Below are 27,719 nucleotides of genomic sequence, written 5' to 3'. Positions count from 1 at the left end.
TGTGTTTCTACCATAGGATCAGGAGCTCAGGCACACAGAGACAAGAACACTTGCATTGGGAAGTGTTCAGGATAAAGAATCTGTGTGCTTTTCTCATTCCTGTCATGTGAAAATGGATACCCTGATTCCTAAACAGTTTCTAAAGACATGACTCAGTTCTCATTCTCCTTCATGGATGGATGGATGGAAGGAAGGAAGGAAGGAAGGGAAGAAGGAAGGGAGGGAGGAAGGGAGGAAGAGGGAGAGGAAGGATTAAGGGAAGGAAAGGAAAGGATTAACTTAGGTCTTAGAAGTAGTAGATCTAGATAGAATGTATATATTTTAAAATGGATACAGTCAGGAAATATTCATAATGCATTTTCCAGAAAGAAAAGTAACATTTACATAATTTATCTCCTAAAGCAAAGATTCACCACCCTTAAAAATAAACATAATTTATCTGAGTCTGAGAAAAGATAATCATATTTATTTTCTTTGTATATTCAGTGTGGCATGCTGGCAAAGTTAATAGATCAATAGTTTAAATGAAAAGATCATTACCAAAGGATGACAGCATATAGAAAGTGAGTTTAATTTGTAAAAAACTAAACTCCAAGGCACTGTAGAATTTATTTTTAAATTAATTATCACATGCTACATTCCCTGTGCTCATTTTTCTTACTGTCTGCATTGATAGATGACCTTGTTCTCTTTAATGACTGAGTTGAATGGATTTGAAGTTCCTGTGAGCAGGCCATTCTTCACTGATTCTTCTCAAAGGCAATATGTATGGCCACAGACTGATGGCTAAGTTAGTCTGTGCATCATGTCCCCCCTTTCATTCAACTCATCCAGAAAGTGTCCCATTCTCTCACTTTGTTAAGGAGAATTTTTTTCAGAACTACATCCTTTAAAACATGTTTCTACTATTATTAGTATCTTCAGGAAAGAGCTTTAGATTATGACATGGCAATACTAGTCATTGCATTAAAGACACATTACCTTGCTGGAGTTTTCTAGTAAAAACTGGAATGTATTCTGTATAGCTTGGCAAGTTTCTAGCTCGGTCCGGCTGAAGGCTATTAAATAATCCTTGAGGTGGTCATACACGTTTCCATCAAGAGCCTGAAAGAGAGGAATATTATAGAAGCCAAAAATTATGATAGTGCTTTGGCACATAATTCCTTTGTCTTTAAAAATGTAGAAATGTTCAATTTCAAAACCTATTAATAAACTGACAAAAGGCATAGAGCATTACATAAGAGCGTGTGAACAGTGAGCAGTTACTAGGGTAGTGCTGAATTTCTAATGAATAGCAACCAACAAGGGGAAAAATCTAATATTGCTAAAGCTTAGGAAAAAAACCAGAATATTTTGGAGACAAAAACATCTAGTTTCTGATCTTTGCTTATCTGCTTCTGTAGCCACTTCATGACAATTAGATGTAGGAATTTTACAGGGACTATCAGAAAGAAAGAATCCAGGCACAGAGCCTGGAACACATATACAATAAACACAAGTCTCCTCCATTAGTGGTAGAATTAGGATTTAGTATATATTTGCTACAGAGCAATCTGAGAGAAAACATAAAATGTCATGAACATTTATGCCCACGTGTTTGTCTACATAGATTACACTCCCGTCACGCACATCTTAGAGAGGTCAAAGGGAAAACACTCAGCTCTCATAGATATTCTAAGAACTTTCCTGCCATTCCAAACTATCAAAACAGCAGCCTTATCTTTTAAAAATCTACATTTTTCTCTTCTCATCAATTAACAAAACTGTCACGGAGCTAGTTTTGCACAGTGACTGTTGCTGCTCTCCAATGAGAGCTCCCTAGTTCTCTCAAACACACAAAGTGCCAATGAGCTTTCTTTCATAATGGCTTTCAAATTTCTTTGTCTCAACAAAGCTGCCAAACCTTCCTTTGTTTCCTAGACATTCTAGAGGTCATTTCAGCGTGTGTGCATGTGTTCTGGATTGCAGTATTATTTTTTTGTTACGTCCAAATAAAATGTTTTTGTTTTAGAGTTTCACTTCTACCTTTATTTTAGCGTTGGCACCTGCTTCTAGTTCCCAGGGGAGACACACAGGAGTAGAACTGCCTTTGGCCATATGGCAACTTTGTTTTCCAGAGTGCTGCACCCTATCAACCAACAATTCATGAAGATTCTCTGTGTCCTTGCCACCACTTATTTGTGTGTGTGTGTGTGTGTTATTCATTGTGCTCTTTATTGGTATTATTGTTGATATTTTATTATTTTATGTGGATGAGTGTTCGCCTGAATGTCTGTCTGTACACACATAGAGTGTACAGTGTTCATGGCAGTCAGAAGAGAACATCAGATCTCCTTAGACTGGAGTTACTTGTCTGTGAGTCCCTTACATGTTTTGCTATATACTGATCTATTTTCTATGGCGAATTATCTAATTCAAACCTTTGGCTTTTTTTTTTTTTTGAGACAGGGTCTCCTGTAGCACCACTTGAACTTGTAATACAACTAAAAGTACTTCCAACTTTCAAAGAAAAATATTTACTTACAGAAGACATACATGCATCATGGTGCATATGTGGCAGTCAGAGTACAATTCTGATTTTTTTTCCCCGCTGTGCTGCAGAATCTGGGGATCCAACTCAGATTGTTAGGCCTGCACACAAGTGCCTCTACCCACTTAGCCATCTCACTGGCCCACCCTTAGCTTTTGACCCTTTAGTTTCCACCTGAGATTCCAGGTATGTGCTGCCACACCTGGTTTATACAGTAATAGAAACTGAACTGCTGGCCAAATAGTTCACTAACTGAGCTACATCTCCAGCCTCTGCTTCATACATCTCAGTTGGAGTCTATTTCTGATTTCAAATGGCAATAACTCTTTATGTATTGTATATAGCAGAGTTTTGCAAGATAAATAATTTGTAAATATTTCCTTTCATTTTATGGGCTGCTCTTTTCACTTTCTCAAGTATCTTTTGAAAAACGTGTTTTAAACCAAGTGGTGGAGGGATACATCATTAATCCCAGCACTTTAATCTCAGGGAGAGGCAGGGGATCTCTGAGTTCAAAGCCAGCCTGACCTACAGATTGAGTTCTAGGACAGTCAGGGCTAAATTATGATATCTAACATTGTTCTTCTTTCTTTTATTCCTTGAATGTTATTTATTTATTTTATTCCTTGTATGTTAGTATGTTATTTATAAGAATCATGTATATAAATTTTACAATAATTATTTTTGTACTTTGTGTCTGGCTTTTACATCAAGCTTTTAATATAAAATTGACTTGAAATAAAACAAAACCTGTCCCCGAAGCAGAGTAATAGTGCTGAATCTTCTTTTACCACTAGATGGCACCATTGAGTACTATAAACAGGCAGTGCAAATAAATGCCTTAAATATATTTAAAAAATTTTAATTAGATATTTTCTTTATTTACATTTCAAATCTTATCCCCTTTCCTAGTTTCCTCTCCAAAAATCTCCTATCTCCTCCCCCCCCCCCCCGCTCCCCAACCCACCCACTCCAACTTCCTGGCCCTGGCATTCCCCTATACTAGAAATGCCTTAAATATAAACTTCAAATAGTTATGAACATTTTGGACACTGTAGTGTGTTGAGATGGAATTAAAATTTCTACCTTAAATCATGATTTTCATGAATTTGTTTTAAAAAGAGACATGTTTTCTGATATGAAGTTTTTGACTTAGAAATATTCTTAGTAGCTCATCCTAATAATCTTGTTTGGAAGAAATAGCTCATTTTACCTATATACAAGACATGATAATATAGGTATCATGAACAAGGCGTGCAGTTTAAGGTGAACTATATTCCTATGTAGTCTGAATGATATTGCTATTGAGTGTCAACTGTACTTAGGCATTATACTAGCTATCTGAGTATGAGTACCAGAAAACAGGGAAGAAAGGAAAGAAATCAAAGCTTTTTAACAGTTAACTAGCAGTGCTAGTGATCAAACCTTTGCACTTCGCACATGCAAAGTGTACACTCTAACACAGAGCTATACTGCTAACCTACCAAGTTCTTTTGTTATTTCTTAGCAATTTCCTATTCCAGTTATTTCTGCCAACCCATTTCCTTTCAAGATAGTATTACATAGCCCTGGGTGGTCTGAATCTCACTATGAATACCAGGCTAGTCTCAAATTCACAGAGATCTGCCTGACTCTGTCTCTGGAGTGCTCAGATAAAAGGTATATGTAACCATGCCTGGTCCTGACATCCCACTTCGCACTGCATCAGGGAGGATACCCCTGACTTGTATTTTATATGACTGACTATTCAACACTCTTCCCTGGCCAGGCATTATGTTCAGGATAGGTTTTGTTTGTTTTGAACTTTACCACTGACCGAATAGTTTGGACATGGCTTCTGTCTGACCCCTTGTTCACCTGTTTGCCATTTCCCTTCCCTGCAACACTTTCCCTAAACTAAGCCTCTCTGAGCTCTACCAGCACTTCTCTTGCCTCTGAGCTCACATGTCACATGTCACAGGCCCTTTCCTCATCCTCTCTCCCTGCCTTGCTCATTATCATTCAGCCTTAAGGGCTTCTCTTGATCGCTGTGAACTCTGGATGGTTCTTGTCTTTTTACCTCGTGGCTTTATCTTGTGCTTCTGACGCTTGCCTGTCCTTCTTTTGGTTATTGAACTCTATGAACAGGAAGGGCCATGCCAGTCTGTTTAGCATTGAATCTTGAGGGTCAAACATGGAGCCTGAAATACTGACAATGTTCAGCAAATAACTGTTTGATAAGTAACGTATTGGATCAGAATTTATAGGTTTAAAACTATGGGTGAATCCACATTAGCCCTCATGACTGAAAAGCCTGATGGTATTACAGCAAAAGAGAAGCAACTGAGTTCACAAACTGTACGATGTGGAAGGTCCTAAACTTAAAAAAAAAAAAGTGTGTGTGCACTAAATAAAACGTTGCCTTCTTTTTCCCTTTTATTATTACAAAATAACTATAGTTTATATCAACCATATTCCAAACTCTGTCTTTTGGTTATATTATAAGAAAAACCTTGATTTGCACTGATAATTGATTATAAATAATTAATACTTTGCCTTCCTATATTTTTATTCCTCTTCAACACAGATCAAAAGCCTTATAGTAGACTGCTGAGACCCTACTGTCTTGGGTCCTGAAACCCTGACTAGGGATGGTGAGGGAATGAAGAAAGGACGCACAGACAACACACAGCAAAGCAGGGGTCAGATGGGGTACTACTACTTGCTACCGTGGGCAACTCAGAACCTCAGTGTGTTTTTTAGGGACTGGACGTGGGGAGGGGCTAGTCTTGTAAACAGCAGTCAGGCTGAGGCTGTAAATATCTGGGAGGAGGGAGCTTCAGTTGCTGCTTTCAGAGGTCACTTCCTTACACACAAGACTCTGGAGGAAAGCTTTTCCCTCTTGAACCTGGCCCACATGGCAATGGCTTTGACAATTTCCCATGGGTCCAAGGCCTTGGAGACCTTGGCATGGCTGTGCCCATGTTGACACTACACATTCACCCAGGACTACACACACTCAGGGCTTCCTCTGCTTCCTATAGTAGACAATTTTTTATTTTAAAGTTGATCAAGCAAATACAAATGATAATATGTTTCTTAAATTTTTAAAGTAAAAACTATTCTTAAAAATTATTTTTAATTATTTGTATCTGTGGATGCTCATGGAGACTAGGGGTATCAGATCCCCTGCTTGGAGCAGGCAACTGTAAGCAGCCTAATGCAGGTGCTGGCATGTGTACTTGGGTCCTACTGTGCCATCACCCTGTTCCCTTAAAGTAAGAACTATTTAAATGGTAAACGATAGGAGAAGCAAAACTCTGAAGGTGTGACATGGGCATACATAGTGATGGTTCATGTGAATAGTAATTTACGTGCTCTGTATGACTTCCTGGATTGCCTCTAATACTTAAAACTTTAGTAGGTAAGTCATCCAAGTGTATCTTTCAAAACTTTTGACTATTTAATATGAGTTTTCAGTGGCTTTTAAAATTATTTTATGTGTATCAGTGTTTTGGCTGCATGTATCTATGTGTACTATGTGCAAGCCCAGTGCCCACGGAGATCAGAAGAAGGTGATGGAACTCCTGAGACTAAAATTACATACAGATGGTTGTGTGCCACCATGTAGGTGCTGGGAATCATGCCAGGGTCCTCTGTAAGATCAAGAAGTGTTCCTAACTGTGGAACCAACTATTCATCCCCTTAATACAAATATTTAGGAAAAGAATTCTGTAATACTTAAATTGAGAAACCATAAGCCTTAAGTCAGGACATAGGAATAGTCCAACGGCATTTAAAAACCCAAAAGCACTGAATTTGAATGTCTTTAAGCAGCTGTGTTTCTTTGTGGTTAGCTAGAGACTAAATGGAAATGTTTCTCTACATATTCTTTCTGTTTTTTTTTTTTTAACTCATTCTATTTGCATGGTCTTTAACATCTATTGAGTATGGAATACAAGTTCATAAGGGCAAGTATTCAAATAGGAAGGGAAAAGGGGGGCATCATAAAGACAAAATGAGAAATGGAATTCTAGTGTCCTCTACTCAACATGTGCTTTACAGGAAAAGTATGAATTTCTTGGAACTTGCTCAAGAGGAAAGTTATGATGAGCTAGGAATTAGGAGAAAAAAACATGTCGTTTTTTTTCTAAGCATTTGATGTAATTTCCCCTTAAGAGAGAACTTTAAACAGTGGCCTCCTTATTTAGATTCAGGAAGGTCAGACTCTGTACTCAGCATTACCCTGAGATCTTCCTTCAAGCTGACTAGAAAAACAAGCTCCTCTTTTTCTGAGACCACTGGACATTTCTAAAATAGTGCTGGGCAAAAGTCAAGGAAATAAATATCAAGATGATAAATGTAAGATAGCTTAAAATTAAATCATGAAATCCTTCAGTCCTCCTCTGCTGACACTGGAAGAAAAACACTGATAGTCAACTTGCTTTTATCTGTTTTCAGAAGTCCCCAAATTGTAACAGTAAATAAAAAAAAATTAACCTTTTATAAATCTAAAATCTAAAGAAATTAAAGCAAGTCCTGGGCTGCATTTCTTAAGTGTAAATATCTTAGCCCATGACTCAATCTGCCGAGTGATATGAAGTAAAATTAGAAATACCTTATCTAGTTTTATACTTGGTCATTTCACTTAAAAGCTCTGAGTTACTTTAGGTTCTGTGAAGAAGAAGCAAATAAGATAGTTTTTGAGTTACAAAGCAAAGCAAGGAAAGACTCTAATATTGCTTTTCTAAAAGTTGTACTTTCTACTGAGTACCCACTAGCAGGAAGAGATATCAGGCTGAGAGATTTGCCCAACTACTGTGGCCATCTCCAGTGTGCTGCAATCCTGGAAGACACAGGCTGCAAGTCCCCTACCACATAACACGCATTAAAACCCTAGATCCACCACTTAGCAACGTCACTCTAGAAAATACTCAAGCTTCTTGATCAAATGCACTCAAAAGAATGTTACTTATAAAGAAGATGGCAATAATAAAACTGAACTATTTTAACCAGAAAACTTCAATGATTTCCCTTTTACCATAGTAAAGGATTTTAGTGACAGATTGGTTTCTGAATCTGACTCTGTCACGAGTTGGTGTAAGGTAATCTTTCATTCTAATTTCCTCACCTATAAAATGAAATAATAGCTTCTCATGGAATCTGTTAAGAGGTATTTTATGTGCTATTTTAATTACCTATTTCTTACATCATGTTTTTAGTAATGATGTTTGTAGCATGTGTCTGGAAATTACAAGTAGCATTTTATTTCAAAACAATCTGGTTTGGATTAATACAGCACAATATTAGCAGCATACAGCAAATTAGTTCTTATATTGCTCCATTTTTCCCCCTCTCTGGTTATTACTACTGTGAAAAACATATGCTGCATTATAAACCATCACAATGCTTTATACATATTGTTTTGTGTTGTGACACACTCCCTCTCTCTCTCTCCCTCCTTTCCTCCCTCCCTCTCATTTGTAAACAGGTTTCATGTAGTCAAGGCTGGTCTTGAACTTCTTGTACAACTTGAATTTCTTTCCTTTTTCTTGCCCTGAGTCAAGGTCTCTCTGTGTAGTCCTCGCTGTCTTGAAACTTGCTAGGTAGAGCAGGCTAGCCTCTAACTAAGATCCACCAGCCTTTGCCTCCTGAGGGCTAAGATTAAAGATGTGTGCCACCAGGCCACACCATGGACTTGAATTCTTAATTCTCCTGCCTCTACCTCTCACGCGCTAGGGAAAGAGACATATACTTCCACACCAAACCTTATGCATTGTCTTTCAAAGCAGACCAATATTAACCAGTCATTCTTGGACAGGATAATTGCAACACATTTACCTTTAAGTTCACAGACTCTTCTACTAGCTCAGCTTTGTTGCCAAATCCTCTCAGTATTTATTTATCTGGGCAGTGCTGAGGGATCCAACCTAATGCTCTAACATATTAGAGAAATGTTCTGTCACTAAACTAAACTCCAGCATAGTTATTTTACTTTGTTTTCTTTCCTAAGACAGAATTCTACTGTACAGCCCTGGCTGTCCTGGAACTCACTCATTAGACTAGGCTGGCCTTCAACTCAAAGATGTCCCCCTGCCTCTGTCTTCCCAGCCAGTTACTTCACTTTTTAACTTTTCATTCATCTTAATCATTTCAAGATCCTTATTGATAATTTTTTTAAAATTTGGTGAACCTTAATTTTATATTCTCCTTATGCTCTTTAGATATAATTAATTTTAGTTCTTTGAACACATTAAAATAAGGAATTTAAAATCAGTGCCTAGTAGATTTCAGGAATAAAGTTCCCCGGGGGACATTTTTTAAAAATTTTATTTTATTTTTAATTTAGTTTTTACACTCCACATTCCATTCCCTGTCCCACCCCCATCCACCCTCTGTCTGCTCCACATCCCACATCTCCTCCCCACCCCACCCATCTCTATGTGGATGCCCCCCCCCACCTGACCTCTAAACTCCCTAGGGCCTCCAGTCTCTTGAGGGTTAGGTACATCATCTCTGTATGAACACAGACCTGGCAGTCCTCTACTGTATGTGTGTTGGGGACCTCATATCAGCTGGTGTATGCTGTCTATTTGGTAGTCCAGATTAATTGAGACTGCTGGTCCTCCTACAGGATAGCCCTTCTCCTCAGCTTCTTCCAGCTTGTCCCTAATTCAAAAACAGGGGTCAGCAGCTTCTGTCCACTGGTTGGGTGAAAGTATCTGCATCTGATTCTTTCAGCTGCTTGTTGGGTCTTTCAGAGGGCAGTCATAATAGGTCCCTTTTTTGTGAGCACTCCATAGCCTCAGTAATAATGTCACATCTTGGGACCTCCCCTAGGGACATTTTTTATACTTAAAAACATTTTCACATCTATCTATCTATCTATCTATCTATCTATCTATCTATCTATCTATCTATCTACCTACCTACCTACCTACCTATCCATCCATTCATCCATCCATCCATCTATCTATCATGCACACGCTATAATGTACATATGGAAGTCAATAAGCAACTTGTAGGAGCTGGTTTTCTCATCATGTAGGTTCTGAGGCCTGAGCTCAGATCATCAACTTGGCTGCAAATACCCTTGTCAATTGAGTCATCTCACTAGCCTGCTTATTGACTCCTTTTTCCTTGTGCATTCTTGCTTCTTTATATGTCTCAAAACTATTTTGTTAGTAATCAAAAGATATGGAGGACACTTCCTACTCATCAAAGGAAAAAAAATCCATCAAGAGGATACCTCAGTATTGAATATCAATGCCTCAAGTGCAAGGGCATCTACATTTGCAAAAGAAACATTAAAAAAGCTTACATCACACAGAACTCCAATAGTGGGAGACTGCAATACCACCCCACCAATTGACAGGCCATCCAGGCAATAATTAAACAAAGAAATAATGCAACTGACATTATGAATCAAATGGACCTAACACATATCTACAGAACCTTTCACCCAAACACAAAAGAATATACCTTCTTCTCAGCACCTCATGAAACCTTTTCCAAAATTGACCTTTTAGTTGGTCACAAAGCAAGCCTCAACAGATAAAAAAAAAAATTGAAATAGTGTCTGTATCTTATTAGACCACCATGGCTTAAAGCTGGACTTCAACAACAACAGAAACACCATAAATTCATGGAAACTGAACAACTCTTTACTCAATGATCTTCTGGATCAGAGGAAGAAATTAAAGACTTTCTAGAATCCAATGAAAATCAAGACACAAAATATTTAAACTTAATGGACACAATGAAAGCAGTGCTAAGAGGAAAGTTCATAGCACTAAGTGCCTCCATAAAGAAATTAGAGAGACCTCATAACAACAATTTAAAATTGCATCTGAAAGCTCTAGGAAAAAAAAGAAGAAGCAAACACATCCAAGAGGAATAGACTACACGGAATAATCAAAATCAGGCCTGATATCAATTAATTAGATACAAAGAAAACAATACAAAGAATCAATGAAACTAAGAGCTGGCTCTTTGAGAAAATCAACAAGATAAACAAACCCTTAGCCAAACTAACTAAAAGGCAGAGAGACAGTATCCAAACTAACAAAATTAGAAATGAAAAGGGAGACAACAGACAATGAGGAAATCCAAAGAATCATTAGATCATGCTTCAAAAGCCTGTACTCTTCAAAACTGGAAAATCTTAAAGAAATGGATGATTTTCTATACAGATACCATTTTCCAAAGTTAAACCAAGATCAGGTAAACTATTTAAACAGTCCCATAACCCCTAAAGGAATAGCAGTAGTCATTAAAAGTCTCCTAAACAAATAAAAAAAGAAAGAAAAAGAAAAGAAAAATATTTCATTAAAATACTTGCAAGCCAAATCTAAGAACACATCAAAAGCATCACTCATCCACCATGACCAAGTAGGCTTCATTCTGAGGATGCAGGGGTGGTTCAATATACAAAAATCCATTAACATATAAACAAACTGAAAGAAAAAGATCAATGATCATCTTATTAGATACTGAAATATATCTGACAAAAATCCAACACCTCTTCATGTTAAAAGTCTTAGAGAGATCAAGGACACAAGGTGCAAACCTAAACACAATAAAGACAATATGAAGCAAACCAATAGCCAATATCAAATTATTAAATGGAGAGATGCTTAAAGCAATTCCATTAAAATCAGGGACAAGGCAAAGCTGTCTACTCTCATCTCTTCAATGTAATATTTGAAGTTCTCGAGAGCAATAAGACAAGGTCAAGGGGATGCAAATTGGAAGAGAAGTGAAAGTATCACTGTTCACAGATGATATGATAGTATACATAAGTAGCCCCAAAAACTCTGCCAGAGAACTCCTACAGCTGATGAACACCTTCAGCAAAGTGGGAGGATACAAAATTAACTATATCAACCCTCTGTCCGACAGAGGGTTAATATCCAAAATATATAAAGAATTCAAGAAGTTAGACACCAACACAAAGAAATAACCCAATAAAAAATGGGGTATAGAGCTAAACAGAGAATTCTCAACAGAGAAATTTTGAATTTTGAGAAACCCTTGAAGAAATGTTCAATGTCCTTAGTCATCTGAGAAATGCAAACCAAAATGACTATGAGATTCCACCCGAATTTTATCAGAAAATTAGGAATAGTTAGTTCTACCTCAAGACCCAGCTATACAACTTTTGAGCATATACCCAAAAGATATTCCACCATACCACAAGGACACTTGCTCAACTATATTCTTAGCAGCTTTATTTGTAAAAGCCAGAAACTGGAAATCATCTTTTTCTCTTATGTATTTTCTTTGCTTTCTTCACAGACATCTGGTGGTGGTGCTACATATGGTCTGAGCCTTTTCAGCCTCATGTAGCTTTGGACAGGAACAATTTTAGGTAAATATTACTTTCATATGTAACAACTGAACTTCTTCATGTCTGCTTTACCTATGCAATTTGTAGTACTATGATGAAGAGCCTATCAATGACAAATAATTATAAGATAATTAAACTTAGCACTTCAATAAAATATTTCTTGTGAACTTGTTCTGTGTCAAGAACTATATGTTAAGGTTTGAGATTAGGTTTCTATGTTTATTTTCTATACATGACCATGAGAAATTAACTAAGCCATAGAAATAAGCATAACAGGATAACTTTAATTACACAGGTGACAGAACAGAGGAATCTAGACAAAAATGGAAATTTAATGTTTTCTGCAGAGGAAAGGATGCCTGCGTGTGTTCAGTATAGTTTTGCATCTCTAATCCAAGTGTCTATAATGAAAATGTTACACTTGAATATGAAATGTCTTCTACAGAACTGTATGTTGATGTTCGGTTCCTAGCTGATGGCACTATTTTAAGAGGTGGAAGAAAGATTGGGAGGAGGGGCCAAGCTGAAGGAAATAAGCACAGAAACATGACTTGGAAGGTTACTCATGGTTCCGGGTCCCTTCTACTTTCTCTGCTTCACAGTTCCTATGATGTGAATTGTGCTTCATCAAGTCTTCCCTAGAGATGGACTGACTTCTCTGAAACCATTGAGTCCAAATTTATCTTTCTTCCCACTTTGAATTATTTGTACCAGATATTCAATCGTAGTAAAAAGAAAGTCTGACCAACACACCAAAATATCAAACACTGAAATCTGAAGCTATTCTGTGCCATGATTCTCAAAAATTTTAATTTAAAAAAAAATCTTATTTTTCAAGATTAGGGAGGCTCAACCATGAAAATATCCCAAAATATGAATAATATTCCCAAAGTCTGGAGCTGGTCCTCAATACTTCAAGTAAGAGATTCTGAATCTGTAATGTTGTATTGTTTTGCTAGCTGAAGGTACACCTTGACACTTGTTGCAGAAAATATAAGGTATATGGCATCATGTTTGGGTCTTTCCAAACCAGTTACTGATGTTTAGTCTCCTAAGCAACTACCGCAGGCTCTTCTTGTCTACATCTTTGAAACTTTCTTACTTCTTCAAGTCATTTTATTATGTGGCTTATGTTAGGTTAGGCATCACAGAAATACAGAACATTGAATGAAATATCTAAGCAGTTAAATTCAAAGTCTTAATACAAAGTATAGAATAAAGTGAGGAGGTATACTGCATGTGTGTAGTAAGGGAAATAAAACTAATTCTGGTTCATGTCTTGAGGAAACAGTCAAGTGTTACAACTGAGATAGAACGAGCATTCCAGGTAGAGAAATATGCCCCAGTATCCCCAATGACATAATTTGGTTATCTGAAGTAAAACAAGAGTACAGAAAGAAGGTAGAGCTAAAGAAGTCAAAGGGGTTTAGAATGTGAAAGAGGACAAGCATGTGCAAACTGAAAGGCATTTATGACACAACAGATGATTTTTAGCTCTAATTTCACAGAAGCAGGACAAATAAGTTCTACCATATGTAGGAAACAGCTTTGGCATTAGCCTTAGTCTTTTAAATGCATTGAGAAGTACTAATGATTCCACAATGACAAAAGCCCCACAACAGTAAATGGATCTGTGTGTTTATGCTTATCACAAAATGTATCACATTCTCCATCCTAAAAGATCCTTTATAAAGTAGGTTACTATTTCTATGATGCCTAACATAAGCCACATAATGAAATGGCTTGAAAGAGTGATTAAGTTTCAAAGACATAGACAAGCAGAGGTTATGATAGCTGCTTAGGAGGCTAAGCATCAGTAACAGGCTTGGAAAGACCCAAACACGATGCCATATACCTTGTATGAACAGATTTTATCAGACACATGCCTACTTATAAAATATGGTGATGAAATATTTTAAAATATAAATATTTTAAAATATAAGTAATGATAAGCACAGTATATGTTGAGCAAAAAGCAGTCAATACTAAAGCTATTGATTCCCACATGTACCTTGTTAATTACTATATTCTCAGTGAGTGGCACATAGATGATGATACCCAGTAGATAGATATTTATTAAATAACTTAATGGAATAAATGATGCTATGGTTGGTGGTGCACATGAGGCACCCTGGTCTACATACTAAACTCCAGGACAGCCAGGGTTTCATAGAGAAACCCTGTCACTATATCTTCTACGTCTAAATTAATATCTAAAAGAATACAAGTACTTAATAATTGAACCAGAGGACTCAGGCTCAATTCCCACCATTTGTATGTCAGCTAACAGCTGTCTGTAACCCCTGTTCCAGGGAATCTAATGCCCTCTTCTGGCTTCTGTAGGCACCGGGGGCATTCATGTGGTGCACAGACATGTTTGCAGGCAAAACATCTACACACATGAAAATAAAAATAATAAAGGTTATGACTTAAAAACGATGGTTGTGTGCTAAATTGAGAAAGGGTGGAGTATGATGTTGGCTTTAACTATCAACCTGACACAACCTTTCACCAACAGATTATGGCAGATGTAGTTTTCTACTAAGAAACTGAGACTAGAGGGCTAGTGAGATGGGTCAGTGAGTAAAGGTTCTTCCCACCAAGCCTGATGACCTATGTTCAATCCCATGGTAGGACAGAACCAACTCTTGTAAGTTGTGCTCTGATCTCTATAAGCACTTTGTATTAATACACCCATCCACACACAAATAACTAGTTAAAATAGTAATATTTTTAAATTTATATAGACAAGGCTAGGGAGATGTCTCAGTGGTAAAGCTTATGCTTGGCCTACATAAAATTCTGTGTTCAATCACCAGTACCATCCATAGTGGGCAGAATGATACATACCTATGACTTCAGAACTTGGGAGATGGAGGCAAGTTAATTGGAAGGTCTTAATCATCTTTGGTCACAAAGTAAGTTTAAGCCCAGGCTGTGTTACATAAGACCATATATATGCTTTACTATACATATAGTCTTTATATATATATGGTCTTTACTTATATAACATATATATAGATAGTTACAGACTCCAGGTAGTAGTGGTGCACACTTTTAATCCCAGTACTCAGGAGGCAGAGGAAGTCTGATCTCTGTGAGTTCAAGTCTAGCCTAGTCTACAAAGTGAATTCTAGGACAGACAGCTCTACACAGAGTAACCTTGTCTCTGAATGAATGAATGAATGAATGAATAAATAAATAAATAAATAAATAAATAAATAAATAAATAAATAAATAAATATAATCTGGCACCTGGAAAGATGGCTCAGTGGTTAAAAGCATGGCTGATTTTGCAGAGGATCCAGGTTTATATCCTAGCACCTACATGGTGGGTTACAACCATGTCAACTCCAGACTCAGGGGATTGAATGCCCTCTTGACACTTGACACATGCTGGCAAAATACTTGTGTGTATAAAACTATAACAATAAGAATCTACAGCTTAGGAGAAAGTGTTTGCAAACTGGGTTTCCTATAAAGAACTTTAACTTAGAACATTTAAGATCATGGCTGGGTGTGGCAGCAACACCTTTAATCCTAGTACTTGGGAGGCAAAGGCAGGCAGATCTGAGCTGAGGCTAGTGTGGTTTACAGAGTGAATTCCAGGAGAGCTAAGGCTACACAGAGAAATAAATATATGGGACTGAAAGTAAGTAAATAAGAAATGAAAAAAAATAAAAGGAAACAAAATAGAATATATTAGCTTATAATTCAGTAAAAAATACAACCTAATTTTAAAGATTGATGAAAGATCTAAGTAAACATTTCACCAATATGATGATATTAAATAACTACTAAGCCCTTGAAGGGAAGCCCAATACCAGTAATTTTTAGAAGAATGCATGCTGAAGCAGGGGCTGGGAATAGAACATAGTCAGGGGAAGTGCATTTGCTTCATAGAACAGGGCCCAAGGTTTTATTCCAAGCATTAAAAAAAAAGGGGGGGGGCAAAGCAAGTGCCTATGAGATGGCTCAGTAGGTACAGCCACCTGCTGCCAAGCCTGGTGATGGACACTTAGTACTCACAGGGTAAAAGAAGAGAACCTATTCTCACAGGTTGTCTTTTGGCTTCCACATTCATGACTACCCCCAGGTCCCCAACACACATACATACTAAATAAAATATAAAACCAAACAAGGAAAGCAAGCTATAATGGAACATCATAGCAAGAATATCTACATGGCAGGATACAGCAAATGTTAATAAGCTGAAAAATGGTTTGCAGTTTCTCAACAAAAGCACCATGATTTAAATATATATAATGTATTTATTCACAGCATATATGAATATTTGTAGGAGACCATAATAGCCAAATTCCCAGAAAAAAAAAAAAAACTATGTCTTTCAACTGAGAAGGTACTAACAAACAAAGTGTGGCATTGCAAAAATAATTACAGTGCAATCCAGCAACCAAAGGTGATGAACCACTGTGGAGAAGTTTAAAGACTATGCTGGGGATCCATCCCGTAAACAACCACCAAACCAGACACTGCTGACAGGAGCCTGATATAGCTGTCTCCTGAGAGGCTCAGCCAGTGCCTGGCTAACACAGAAGTGGATGCTCACAGCCATCCATTGGACGGAGCACAGGGACCCCAATGGAGGAGCTAGAGAAAATACCCAGGGAGCTGAAGGGGTTTGCAGCCCCATAGGAGGAACAACAATATGAACTAACCAGTACCCCCAGAACTTCCAGGGACTAAACCACCAACTAAAGAGTACATGGTGGGACTCATGGCTCCAGCTGCATATGTAGCAGAGGTTGGCCTAGTCGGTCATCAATGGGAGGAGAGGCCCTAGGTCCTGTGAAGGTTCCCCAGTATAGGGGAATGCCAGGGCCAGGAAGCAGGAGTAGGTGGGTTGGGGAGCAGGGGTACAGGGGAGGTGATGGGGGTTTTCGGAGGGGAAACAAGAAAGGGGATAACATTTGAAATGCAAATAAAGAAAATATCTAATTGAAAAAAGAATAAAGAAAAAAAACCTATGCTAACTGAATGAAGTCAGATATAAACAACCACAGTATAGGATTCCATTTATATAAAATGCCCAGAGAAGGTGACTCTATAAACAAAAAGCAGAATGGAGCAGAGGGTAGGAACAGGGCCTAGCCACACACAGCTACAAGGAGACAGTTGGAGGGGATGAAAATGCAATCTGAGTTATGAAGGCTATATAAATATTTAGTTTCTAAGAAAAATCACTGAATTTTGTACTAATAAAGGGCAAATTTCACAATATCAAGATCAAAAAAGCTGTGGCTAGAGAGATATCTCAGTGGTTACGAACACTTGTTCTTACAGAAGACTCAGAAACCACATTCCCAGCACCTGTGTCAAGTAAAGAAATAAATATTAAAAAAAAAAGATTAAGAAAGCCACTTTAAAAATATTAATACTGGAGCTAGAGAGATGGCTCAGCGGTTAAGAGACTGACTGCTCTTCCAGAGGTCCTGAGTTCAATTCTCAGCAACCACATGGTGGCTCATAGCCATCTGTAATAAGACCTAATGCCCTCTTCTGGTGTGTTTGAAAACATCAACAGTGTACTCATAAAACAAAATAAGTAAATAAATCTTTTTTAAAAAGTTTTAAAAATATTAATACTGCATTCAGTAGTATTTGTAACCAATATCAACAAATAAGATAATGCAAGTAAAACATTCAAACCCAACAAAATCAACAAAAGAAAGGGAAAATGTTATTTTCCAGTATAGGAAGGATTTAAGTATAAGTCTACCCAGGCTGAGTAGGCGTTCAACCACACAGGAGTGTGAGGCAAAAGAACTGTGAAGTTATAAAATACATGTAACCTATAAACATGGGTAAATGTATCATCAATCAAGTTAAAGTACAGGACTCTTGGCTTAGCCTGTTTTCCTCATCGTTTATATATTCTTAAGGCTGAAAAAAATAAGCAGCAAATATTTTTATTATCGAGTTATTACTAAAATTACACCTAATTTCAGAAGACAGATATAATGGGAACAAGATTTAGAAATGACCCAAATTGGGCAGCAGAGACAATCAGGAAGGTTCACCGCCTGGGGAGAGAGACGATTCTGTAGGAAAGGACCATGATTCATGACTTTGGAGTCTTCAGAAAAACTGCCTCCCTGTAAGTTCACCAATCATTAAGGGATTTGCCTTTGATTGTGGGAAGACAGTAGAGGTGAAACTCACATCACCCTGGGTTAGTGATTAACAGTTTTAATGAAAAGGGAAGACATGAAGAGAGTGACAGATGGAGGGCTGGGTGAGAAGAAAGAAAGGGATTACTGATCAAAGTGAGAATGTCCTGAGCTGGTGGATTTGATTCTTATACATTTTTTATTTTAAGCATTTTCTACCTTAAAAATAAAATTGTATCTAAAAGAATAAAAAAACAAAGCCCCCAACTGAGCCCATTTTGTTGGACATGAATCTCACCTGGGACACTGGGGAATGAGCTGGAATGGGGTGGGATGGATCTCAGCAGCTGCAAGAGCTCTTGCAGAGACTGCTACTGTAGGAGGCTACTTCCACAAAGACGCATTCTGGGTGCTGCCTTGCTGGTACACTATCACTTTTGTTCTCTATGTTTTGAGTAGACCAGTGCTGATGATGGATAGTAGTGGCTTAGTAGTCTTGTGTATATGAATGTTTTGTTGAGCCTAAAAGATTCTCCTTCAGTATTATGCTTAAGATTCAATTTTCTGATCAGTAAAATGAAAATATTACCTACCTCACAGGGCTTTATGAAGACCAGAGATCAATCGAGCTCGCTCGCTCACACGCTCTCTCTCTCTCTCTCTCTCTGTGTGTGAGTGTGTGTGTGTGTGTGTGAAGACAAGGTCTCCAGGCAGCTCAACTCTTGAGTTTCCTGACTCCACTTCCCAAATGCACCAACATACACAGCTTCAAATTCTTATTTTTTGGACCCCCCCCATTTTGTCTTTTCATTTTCTTCATAGCTGTAAATTTAGCAACACCTCTCCCCCTCATTTGAGTATGGTTCTGGTGATATTTAAGAGAGCACTGCCTATGGCCATATGGACTTACACTTTGCTCCCTAAGAGTTTTGCAGTTTTAGCATTGACCTTTAAGTCTCTAGTTCATTTTAAATTAATTTCTATACATGGCAGCAATGGTTTAATAATTTTCTGTGCACGTGGATATTCAGCTGTGACCAGTACCACCTGCTCAAAGACATTCTTTCTTCCTCTGAATGGCTTTAGTATTTTGTCAAAAATCTACTAACCATCAACTACTCTTTTGCATTTCTCTTTTTAAAATCATATTTGTATTTTTTATTCTTAGGTGCTTTTATTTTTCATATTAACTTCTACGTTATCATGTGACTAGTGACTTGTCAGATATTCAGAAGTGGTAGTTGTGGCAGAAACTGTTCTTCCTTCCCTCCTGGGTATATGATAAGACTGCAATTCCTAGACTCTTCTGCTATTGCTAGGTATGGCCATGTCACTAAGCTTTCTTTTTATAACTTGAGTGGAGTAATTAATGCATGCGACTTTGTAGACTAGATCTCAGGAAAATAGGTGTGTCTACTCCATGATCTCATTCTCTTACTCACTGGCTATAATCCAAATAAGTGAGTCCTTAATGTTGGTCAGGCCAATGATGAGAGTTAAACAATGGAGCTGTCCTGGTACCTTCATCCTTGGATAACTTCAGAAAGTAGAACCTATTTATTAACCCTAAACTACTGTATGAGAAGTATTATCTTGTAGGAACCATCATAATTTGGAGTCTCTCTAGTTTAGTCATTTAGTCTTTATCCCAACTAATATAAACTTAGTATGTTTCAGTAGAATACTGCTGTAACAGAAGACTAACAGAAGTGGTATCTGCTGAGTGGTAGTGTAGAAAGCAGCAAGGAGATGTGCTGCAAGACTGGGAAGCAGGCCAGGATTATAAACCTTGTGTTTTAGGGCAGCATCTCTAACCCTCCTGTCTGCTAGGACCCTCACCTAGATGTAAAGCACAAGACTTAATGTAAAGCATTTAGCTCAATTGTCACGTATTGTTACTGTCATGCATTTTTAAAAACTGAGTTTGTTGTGGCTAAGAGATGGCTCAAAGGTTGAGTGCTTGCTGCTCTTGCAGAGGACCAGAGTTAGGTTCCCAGCACCTCCATCAGGCAGGCAATTCACAAGTCTGTGACTCTAATTCCCAGAGGATCTGATTCCCTCTAGCCTTCGTGGGCACCTACATGTACATGGTGCACATAAATTCATATAGGTGTGCGTGTGCGTGTGTGTACTTGAGGGAGGGTGTTAAAATTTGGAATTGTTAAATCTATTACTATTTTTCCATGTATCACTTGTCTTTGCTTTAAAATCACACTCTAACACTCACTAAGCTTGGATAAATATTCACTCATATTTTTGTCTATTTTTCACAAATATACTATCAAATATAGGCTGGTATGCTGTAAAAAGCCCTTTTATTTTTTACATTTTTTATTGGTTATTTTATGTATTGACATTTCAAATGTTATCCTCCTTCCCAGTTTCTCCACCACAAACCCCTATCCTCTCCCCCATCCCCCTGCCTTTATGAGGGAGCTCCTCCATCTGCCCACCCACTCCTGCCTCATTGCCCTAGCATTCCCCTACCCTGGGTCATTGAGCCTCCACTGGACAAAGGGGCTCCCCTCCCAGTGATGCCCGATAAGGCAGTCCTCTTCTACATATCCAGCTGGAGCCATGGGTCCCTGGTGTGTACTCTTTGGTTAAAAAGCACTTTTTAAGAGTCTAAACATTCTATCTTTCATAATCTTTCACTTTTCCACTGACTTGAAGTCTATTTTCAGTCTTATAAATTCTAAATATCTAGCTGCAATTAATCATGGCTTAAGAGGAAATGAGGCAAACCCAGTATAGCAGATAAAATTCCCTTTTCCGTGCAGCTGATGGAAAAAAAATCCTAGCTGACAAAAATCACACACACACACACACACACAAAAACCCCATATGCTTCCTTCACTTAAAAAACAAACTTCTGAATTTACACTCTCAACAGGTACAGTTTAGAAGAGTTCTATTCGGGGTAAGAACAACAACAAAAAAAACCTCCCCAGTTTCCTGGTACATTTGCATATTTTACCAAAGGCTAGGAGGAGGAAGAGCACCAAAAGTGTCCTCTGGAAACTCCCCATGAACCACAACTGTATTGGTCCTGCTTGGTCACTCAAGACAAAGCAAACACTCTCTATTTTAGTGCTAGAAAGATAAATAAGGTCTCTAAGGGGAAAGCTAATATTAGTTTTCACTGGTTCAGAGTAGAAACTATTGTAATCTTGTTCTCTTTTTCTTAAGATTTATTTATGTTATTTTATATGTATGAATGTTTTGCTCACATGTATGTCTATGCACCACTCATATGCCTGGTGCCTGTGAGATCAGAAGGAGGTGTCAGATCCTCTGTGAGTTACAGATGGTTGTGAGGTACCATGTGGGTGTTGGGAATTGAACCCTGGTTCTCTGTAAGAACAAAGCTCTTACCTGCTGATCTATTTCTGTCGCCCTCTCTTGTTCCTTACTTATACCCTCATCTTTACTTTGAAGTGATAAATTAACTAAGAAATGTAAGAAGTTACTTCTGAGACACTGAGTTTCATTAGTAAGATGATGAAAGGTAAAAAGAAAAATGTGTATCTGAAGAACCCCTCTACTGCAATTTATGCACAGGGTATTGCTAGCCACAGTTCTGCAGATGGGTAAAGAAGATCTCACCAGTTCACAAGCAGAGTGAAATGATCAGTGTACTTTGGAGGAGGGCTCCTGTAGCAAAACAATGCATACATACATAGTTATTTGAATTCAGAATTTTGAAACAAGGTCTCATATGGTAACACATGCTGGCCTTGAAACCAAAGTGATTCTTGTCTTAGTCACCCTGAACATCCATGTGCTTATATTGCAAGGTTGAACTGATACACCTGGCATGACTTCTTCCTATGGTCAAGAGTTCACCTTATCTAAAGCCTTAGATGTCTCGATGTAAACACAACTACTCTTCTACTTGTTTTACATGAAATTTCAAAACTTGTGTTACTAAAAGTGGAAAGGGCAAGAGGAACTTATGTATTGGTGTCTCAATAGAAGTTGAAACAAAGAAGGTACTAGATAGTAAGAAAATTAATGTGCTAGAAGACACAAGATAGTTCTCGGTCAGAAAGGCTATTAGGAAGGAAATTCTTTGAGACATGATGCAGAGAAGACCTAACATGCCCAGAAACTAGGGCAGCAAGCAAACCCCAGATCTTAGTGTTCCACATACTTCTCAATTCCATTAATAGCTTGTGTTAAGATCTCTAATCTCAAATTCAATTTTATTTTAAGACAGGGTCTCTCTATTTAACCCTTGGCTGTCCTAGAACTCACTATATTGGCCAGGCTAGCCGGGAACTCATAGAAATCAGCCTGCCTCTGCCTTCCACTATAGAGTGCTGGGATTAAAGCTGCACAACACCATGCCCAGCTCAAATTAAAATTTTAAAGCATCTGAACTTGGAAAGCTAACTCCTCTCAATAACATCAGCTTTGAGCTTATGTGATACTAAATCTTCTTGTAACTGAGTAAAACGCCTCATTTATAGCTATATGAAAGATAATATGCTATAATAACAAAGCCAGCATGGTACTGGCACAAAACAGACATAAAGCAATAGAACAGAATGGAGGACCCAGAAATAAACCCACACATTAATAAGCACCCATCTTAGACAAATCATCATAAATACTCATTGGAAATGAAGGAATTTAACAAATGGTCCTTTGAAAACTAGGTGTCCACATATAAGAGCGAAACTAGATCCTTAATCTGACCAAAAATCAATTCAAAATGGAGCCAAATATGGAACCAGACTAAAAAGCTGAATGAATAAAAAGATGCTATAAAAATGAATACTTACATGAACAATGGGATTTTATTAAGCTGTAAAGAAGAATGTAATGATGACTTTTGCATGAAAATGGATGGAACCAGAGATTATGTTAAGTAAAATAAACCAGACTCAGAATAACAAACACTGCATTTTTCATCTGTAGAATCTAGATTAAATTTACATGGGCACAACATGCACCTCTGACCCCACACACACATGACATAAATGTAGAAAGAGAATTATAAAAGAAGAGGAAAGGATCTAAACTGGAAGAGGTTGGTGAAGGGCAAATAACTAAGTATAACAGTGAGTATGAGTCTGAGTGTGTGAAAATGTCACTGTGAAAATTATCATGCCATATACTATAAGAATAAAATAATGCTACCATATCACTAAATAAATTTCATCCAAATTAACTTACTAAACTTGAAACAAAAATATGTCTCACTTAAAATTTTAACTAAAGGGGCTGGAGAGATGGCTCAGTGGTTAAGAGCACTAACTGCTCTTCCGAAGGTCCTGAGTTCAAATCCCAGCAACCACATGATGGCTCACAACCATCCGTAACAAGATCTGACAGCCTCTTCTGGAGTGTCTGAAGGCAGCTACAGTGTACTTACATATAATAAATAAATAAATCTTAAAAAAATTTTTTTTAACTAAACATAAAATTCACTTATTATATCTGGTCCTTAAGTGAAACCTGTTTGCCATGTCCCTTTTTTTTTAAAAGTTACAACTCTCAGTACTATAGCATCCATTTTGTAGGCTACTCAAAAGTTCTCTCAGCCTTGATAAAGTTGGTGGTAGATATGGAAGATCAGCACAGAGTACGCAATAATGAAGAAACTTGAGGGGTTGAAATATACTCCGATAAAATGCAGATAGAAAAAGCTTTGGTAAGATTTCTGAAGCTGCAGAAGGCTAACCAGAAATCTGAGAATGAATGAACTGGCTGGGCAGGACATCCATATCTGTCATTCATCATTCTTGCCCACCTCTGATTTAAAGTACTTTTGAGTTGGTTTCACCATGGAATAAGCAGATACATGGTGACCTGGGAATGGGAAGACACCATGCCTGTGAATTGTGCCTTACTCACACCTAATTCTTTCCATCATCAATACTACAATGTCAGAGACTAGACTTTCATGTGCATTTTTAAAATATGATCTTTGTCTTTCCTTTTTTTTTTTTTTTTGCTTACTCTATAGGCCTAGTGAACGCAGGTGTTTCCAGCTAATTCTGTGGTCTTGTCTGGGTGCTGTTTTAAATATAGGAAGTATGTGTAGTTGAGAAATAAACACTTCTGAGAAATGAACCAAGTGATTTGAAGGTAATAATTCCAGGTCTCTCTTTACTCAAACCTTTCCAAACAAGTTACTAAATCCAAAAAAACTCTCTAAATTACATCATTTTTGTTTATAGTTAATATGTCATAAGCAGTCAAGCATATCATATAAGTATGCAACTTAGGTAATAAATTATAAATGTTGGTTCAGTGTCAATCAAATCAGTTTATTGTGTGAAATGAAGAGTGTGTCATTTGTCCTTTTTTACTCTCTGTCTCTACTCCATTTGTAAGAGTGGCTTCCTCGCTCTATGGAAAGAAGCTGTGCCTCTGACAAGAACAGTTCACTACTAATGTTCCTAAAACTCTAGAACTCCACTTAAATAATGAATGAGGTCTTCAATTTTATTCTTGGAATTCTTCCAACTGAAGGTAGCAATAAGGCTATTTATTTGGTAGATGGCAGATGTTCTCAAGGTGGGATTCAAGGGAACATAGGAAAGATATTGAAGGCCCTTTTAAGGCACCCTTGATGTCACAATTGTTTTTCTAGAAGCACTAAGATATTATTATCCTTTCTACTTTTTTTTTTTTCCCAAGACAGGGTTTCTCTACGTAGCTGTGGCTATCCTGGAACTCACTTTGTAGACCAGGCTGGCCTCAAACTAAGAAATCCACCTGCCTCTGCCTCCCAAGTGCTGGGATTAAAGGCGTACGCCACCACCGCCCAGTGCCTTTCTACTCTTATTCCCTCCAGAAGCATGTAGAGTTCTCAGAGGATGGATTATATGGATGACTCAATGCCTCCGATAGTCAGAGAAATCCGTTCTTGGACATTCTGCTGTCTCAAAGTTTCTCAGTTTGAATTTCTAATATAGTAATTACAGCCCACATCAACAAAAGCTTAAGTTTCAATAAATTTTAAGAACAAAAAGCAGTTCTAGAACAATCAAGAAAAAGGTTGGGAACCACTGGTATAAGCTGTGGAGAGTCACTATAGTGGCTCACATCTTTAATCCCTGCACTTCAAAGGCACAGGTAGAGGGGTTTCTGAGTTTGAAGTCAGCCTGGTCTAGAGTGAGTTCCATGACAGCAAGGGCCATGCAGAGAAACCCTGTCTTGAAAAACAAAACAAAACAAAACAAAACAAGTTTTTATTCTACTATTGCCAACTAAGAACATACACTCATCAATTCTTGCCTTTGAATTGACTCTTCCTTCATTTAAAGTTGTTACCATTAGCTGTGTGGTGGTGATGCATGCCTTTTAATCCCAGTACTCATGAGGAAGAAGCAGGTAAATCTCTGAGTTTGAAGTTAGCCTGGTCTACACAGTGAGTTCCAGGACAGCCAAGACTACAAAGAAAAACTGTCCCAAAAAAAACCAAATTTGTTCTTTATGGTCAAATAATTTCTTCAACTTCTGCGTGTGTGTATGAGTGTATATGTGTGAATGTGTAAGTGAGTGACCATGTGCATGCATGGCAGCTAGAGGTTGATGCTGGCATCTTCTTCTATTGCTCTCCGCCATATTTCTGAGATAGGGTCTCTAACTGAACCTGGAGCTCACCATACTGGCTAACTAGCAAGTTCTCAGGGTCTGCCTATTTTGGCTGCTCAGCACTGGACAATCACTAGTGGGCTTCCAGCCACACATTTTTAAGTGGGTGCTGGGGATCCAAACTCAGATCCTAATGCTTGCACACCAAGCACATTCCACAATGAGTCCTCCCCTCAGCCCTCCAACTAATTAACATGCCATCGTGAACAGTGTCAGCAAGTACACTCTTGGTACAACTATTTAACATGCCATTGTGAACAGTGTCAGCAAGTACACTCTTGGTACACTTTCACTCTCCTATTCCTAAGACTCCAACTCTCTGAGGCCCCATCCTCGTCCATCAGCTGACATCTAACTCACCATACAAAGCCAACTCCTTTATAAAGACAAATTCTCCATACAGAAAGGCCACTGCAACCAGTACCACCTCACTCATCCTACACTGATTTTGGATGCTAGATACACAATAAATAAAACAATATAACTCCTCATAAGGAGCTTTCCCTATCCTCTTCCTGGGGGGTGGGGAGAGAGGAGGGAAGAAAGGCAAAGATAAAATAGTAAGTGCTAGAAAGCATGCAGAAAAATATCTTTACTTACTGATGGATGGACATGTAAAAATGGTACAGCCCTTGTATGGTTGTTTCTCAAATAGTTAAACAAAATAGCCAAAAGGTTAAAAAAAAATTAAGTGCAACCCTTGGAAGGGTGAAGAGGTGACACAGAATGTGGCATATAAATCCAACAGAAAATCATTTAGCTTTAAAATAAAAACCGAAGCCGGGCGGTGGTGGTACACCACCTTTAATCCCAGCACTTGGGAGGCAGGGGCAGGCGGATTTCTGAGTTCTGGTCTACAAAGTGAGTTCCAGGACAGCCAGGGCTACACAGAGAAACCCTGTCTTGAAAAACCAGAAAAATAAAAAATAATAAACAAACAAATAAATAAACAAAAACTGAGACAAACTACAGCATGAAGGGACCTCTGTCTCTCTTTTATGAGATAGTAAGAGGATTAAACACAGAGCCTCAAGCATGCTAGGCAAGCATTTCACTACTGTGTGTGTATAAAATTTTTCACTTACATGAGATCATTAGAATAGTCAAATTTATACAGACAAAAAAATAACAGGCAAGAACTAGTGAAAGAGGAGTTAGAAGTTACTGACCAGTGGCTAGAGTTTAGGTTAGGGAAAAAGTCCTGGGGTTAGATGGTTCTAATAGTTTCATAATAATGAACACAATCTTAACGGGCTTAAACAAGAAGTCTTATGTTATGTATATTTTACTACAATATTTTAAAAGTTAGTTTTTTTGATTTCATAAAACACCTACTATTAACATGTTCATTCAGTACTTGTATTTACCATTATACTGAGCATCCTAACCAGTACAATAAAACAAGAAAAAATGTAAGTTAGAAAAAATTCTTTATTTAGCATAAAATTATTTTTATTTAATTCAGCATGACCATGATCACCGAAAACTGTAGCCCACACATGAGTTACTAAACAAATAAACACCATTTGAAAATCAACAGAAAAAGAAAAGAAAGAATATAAGATATAAGATCATATGGCTGATTACATTTGTCAAAAATGGCCACAGCCACATTTCTGTTTATATATGTACTTCACTAGCACCACCAGACTCCATTAAAGTAAAATTTGTTCCTTTAACACTACTGGATACTGGGCCAAATTTTGGAACTGCTTCAATAAGAGCAATGTATCAGAGAGACTGCATAAACTCTGAGATTCTCATAAAATGTGATCTTGGCTTTGCCTAACATCTGCTTCTATTCTCTCTCCCCCTACGATTTGTCCCTGAAAACCAACCATAATATTGTAAGAAATCCTAAGAGACAAAAGGAAGCCATGAGCAGAGGCTCTACTTGACAACCATGGAAATCTTAGCCCTAAGGCAGCACCAACCACTAAGTATGTATGTAAGCAAGCCCCCAGATTCAGCTGTTATCCTTTGAACCCACACTGATATGGGGTGGTGCAGAGATAAGTTCTACCTATTGAATTCTAACCAAAGTGCAGATGTGACAGCAAAATAGATGGTGTTACTGTTTCAGGCCACTAAGCTGCAGTGATTTGTTACAGTCACAGAG

General features: G+C 37.8%; 1 protein-coding gene across 5 annotated transcripts in view; it reads right to left on the bottom strand.

Moving 5' to 3' along the window:
• Positions 1-27,719, bottom strand: part of Fchsd2 (FCH and double SH3 domains 2) — a 175,907-nt gene that overhangs the window by 49,430 nt on the left and 98,758 nt on the right. For all 5 annotated transcript variants that reach the window (XM_006507518.3, XM_030242304.1, NM_199012.2 and 2 more), the window contains one exon: positions 982-1,104. In XM_006507518.3, the coding sequence (XP_006507581.1) occupies positions 982-1,104 (123 nt within the window). The remainder of the gene's footprint in view (positions 1-981; positions 1,105-27,719) is intronic.

The sequence above is a fragment of the Mus musculus genome, chromosome 7 (assembly GCF_000001635.26).
Source record: "Mus musculus strain C57BL/6J chromosome 7, GRCm38.p6 C57BL/6J".
In the NCBI taxonomy this organism is placed as follows: domain Eukaryota; kingdom Metazoa; phylum Chordata; class Mammalia; order Rodentia; family Muridae; genus Mus; species Mus musculus.
The sequence above is the reverse complement of the archived record's forward strand: the minus strand, read 5'-3'. Positions and strand labels throughout refer to the sequence as shown.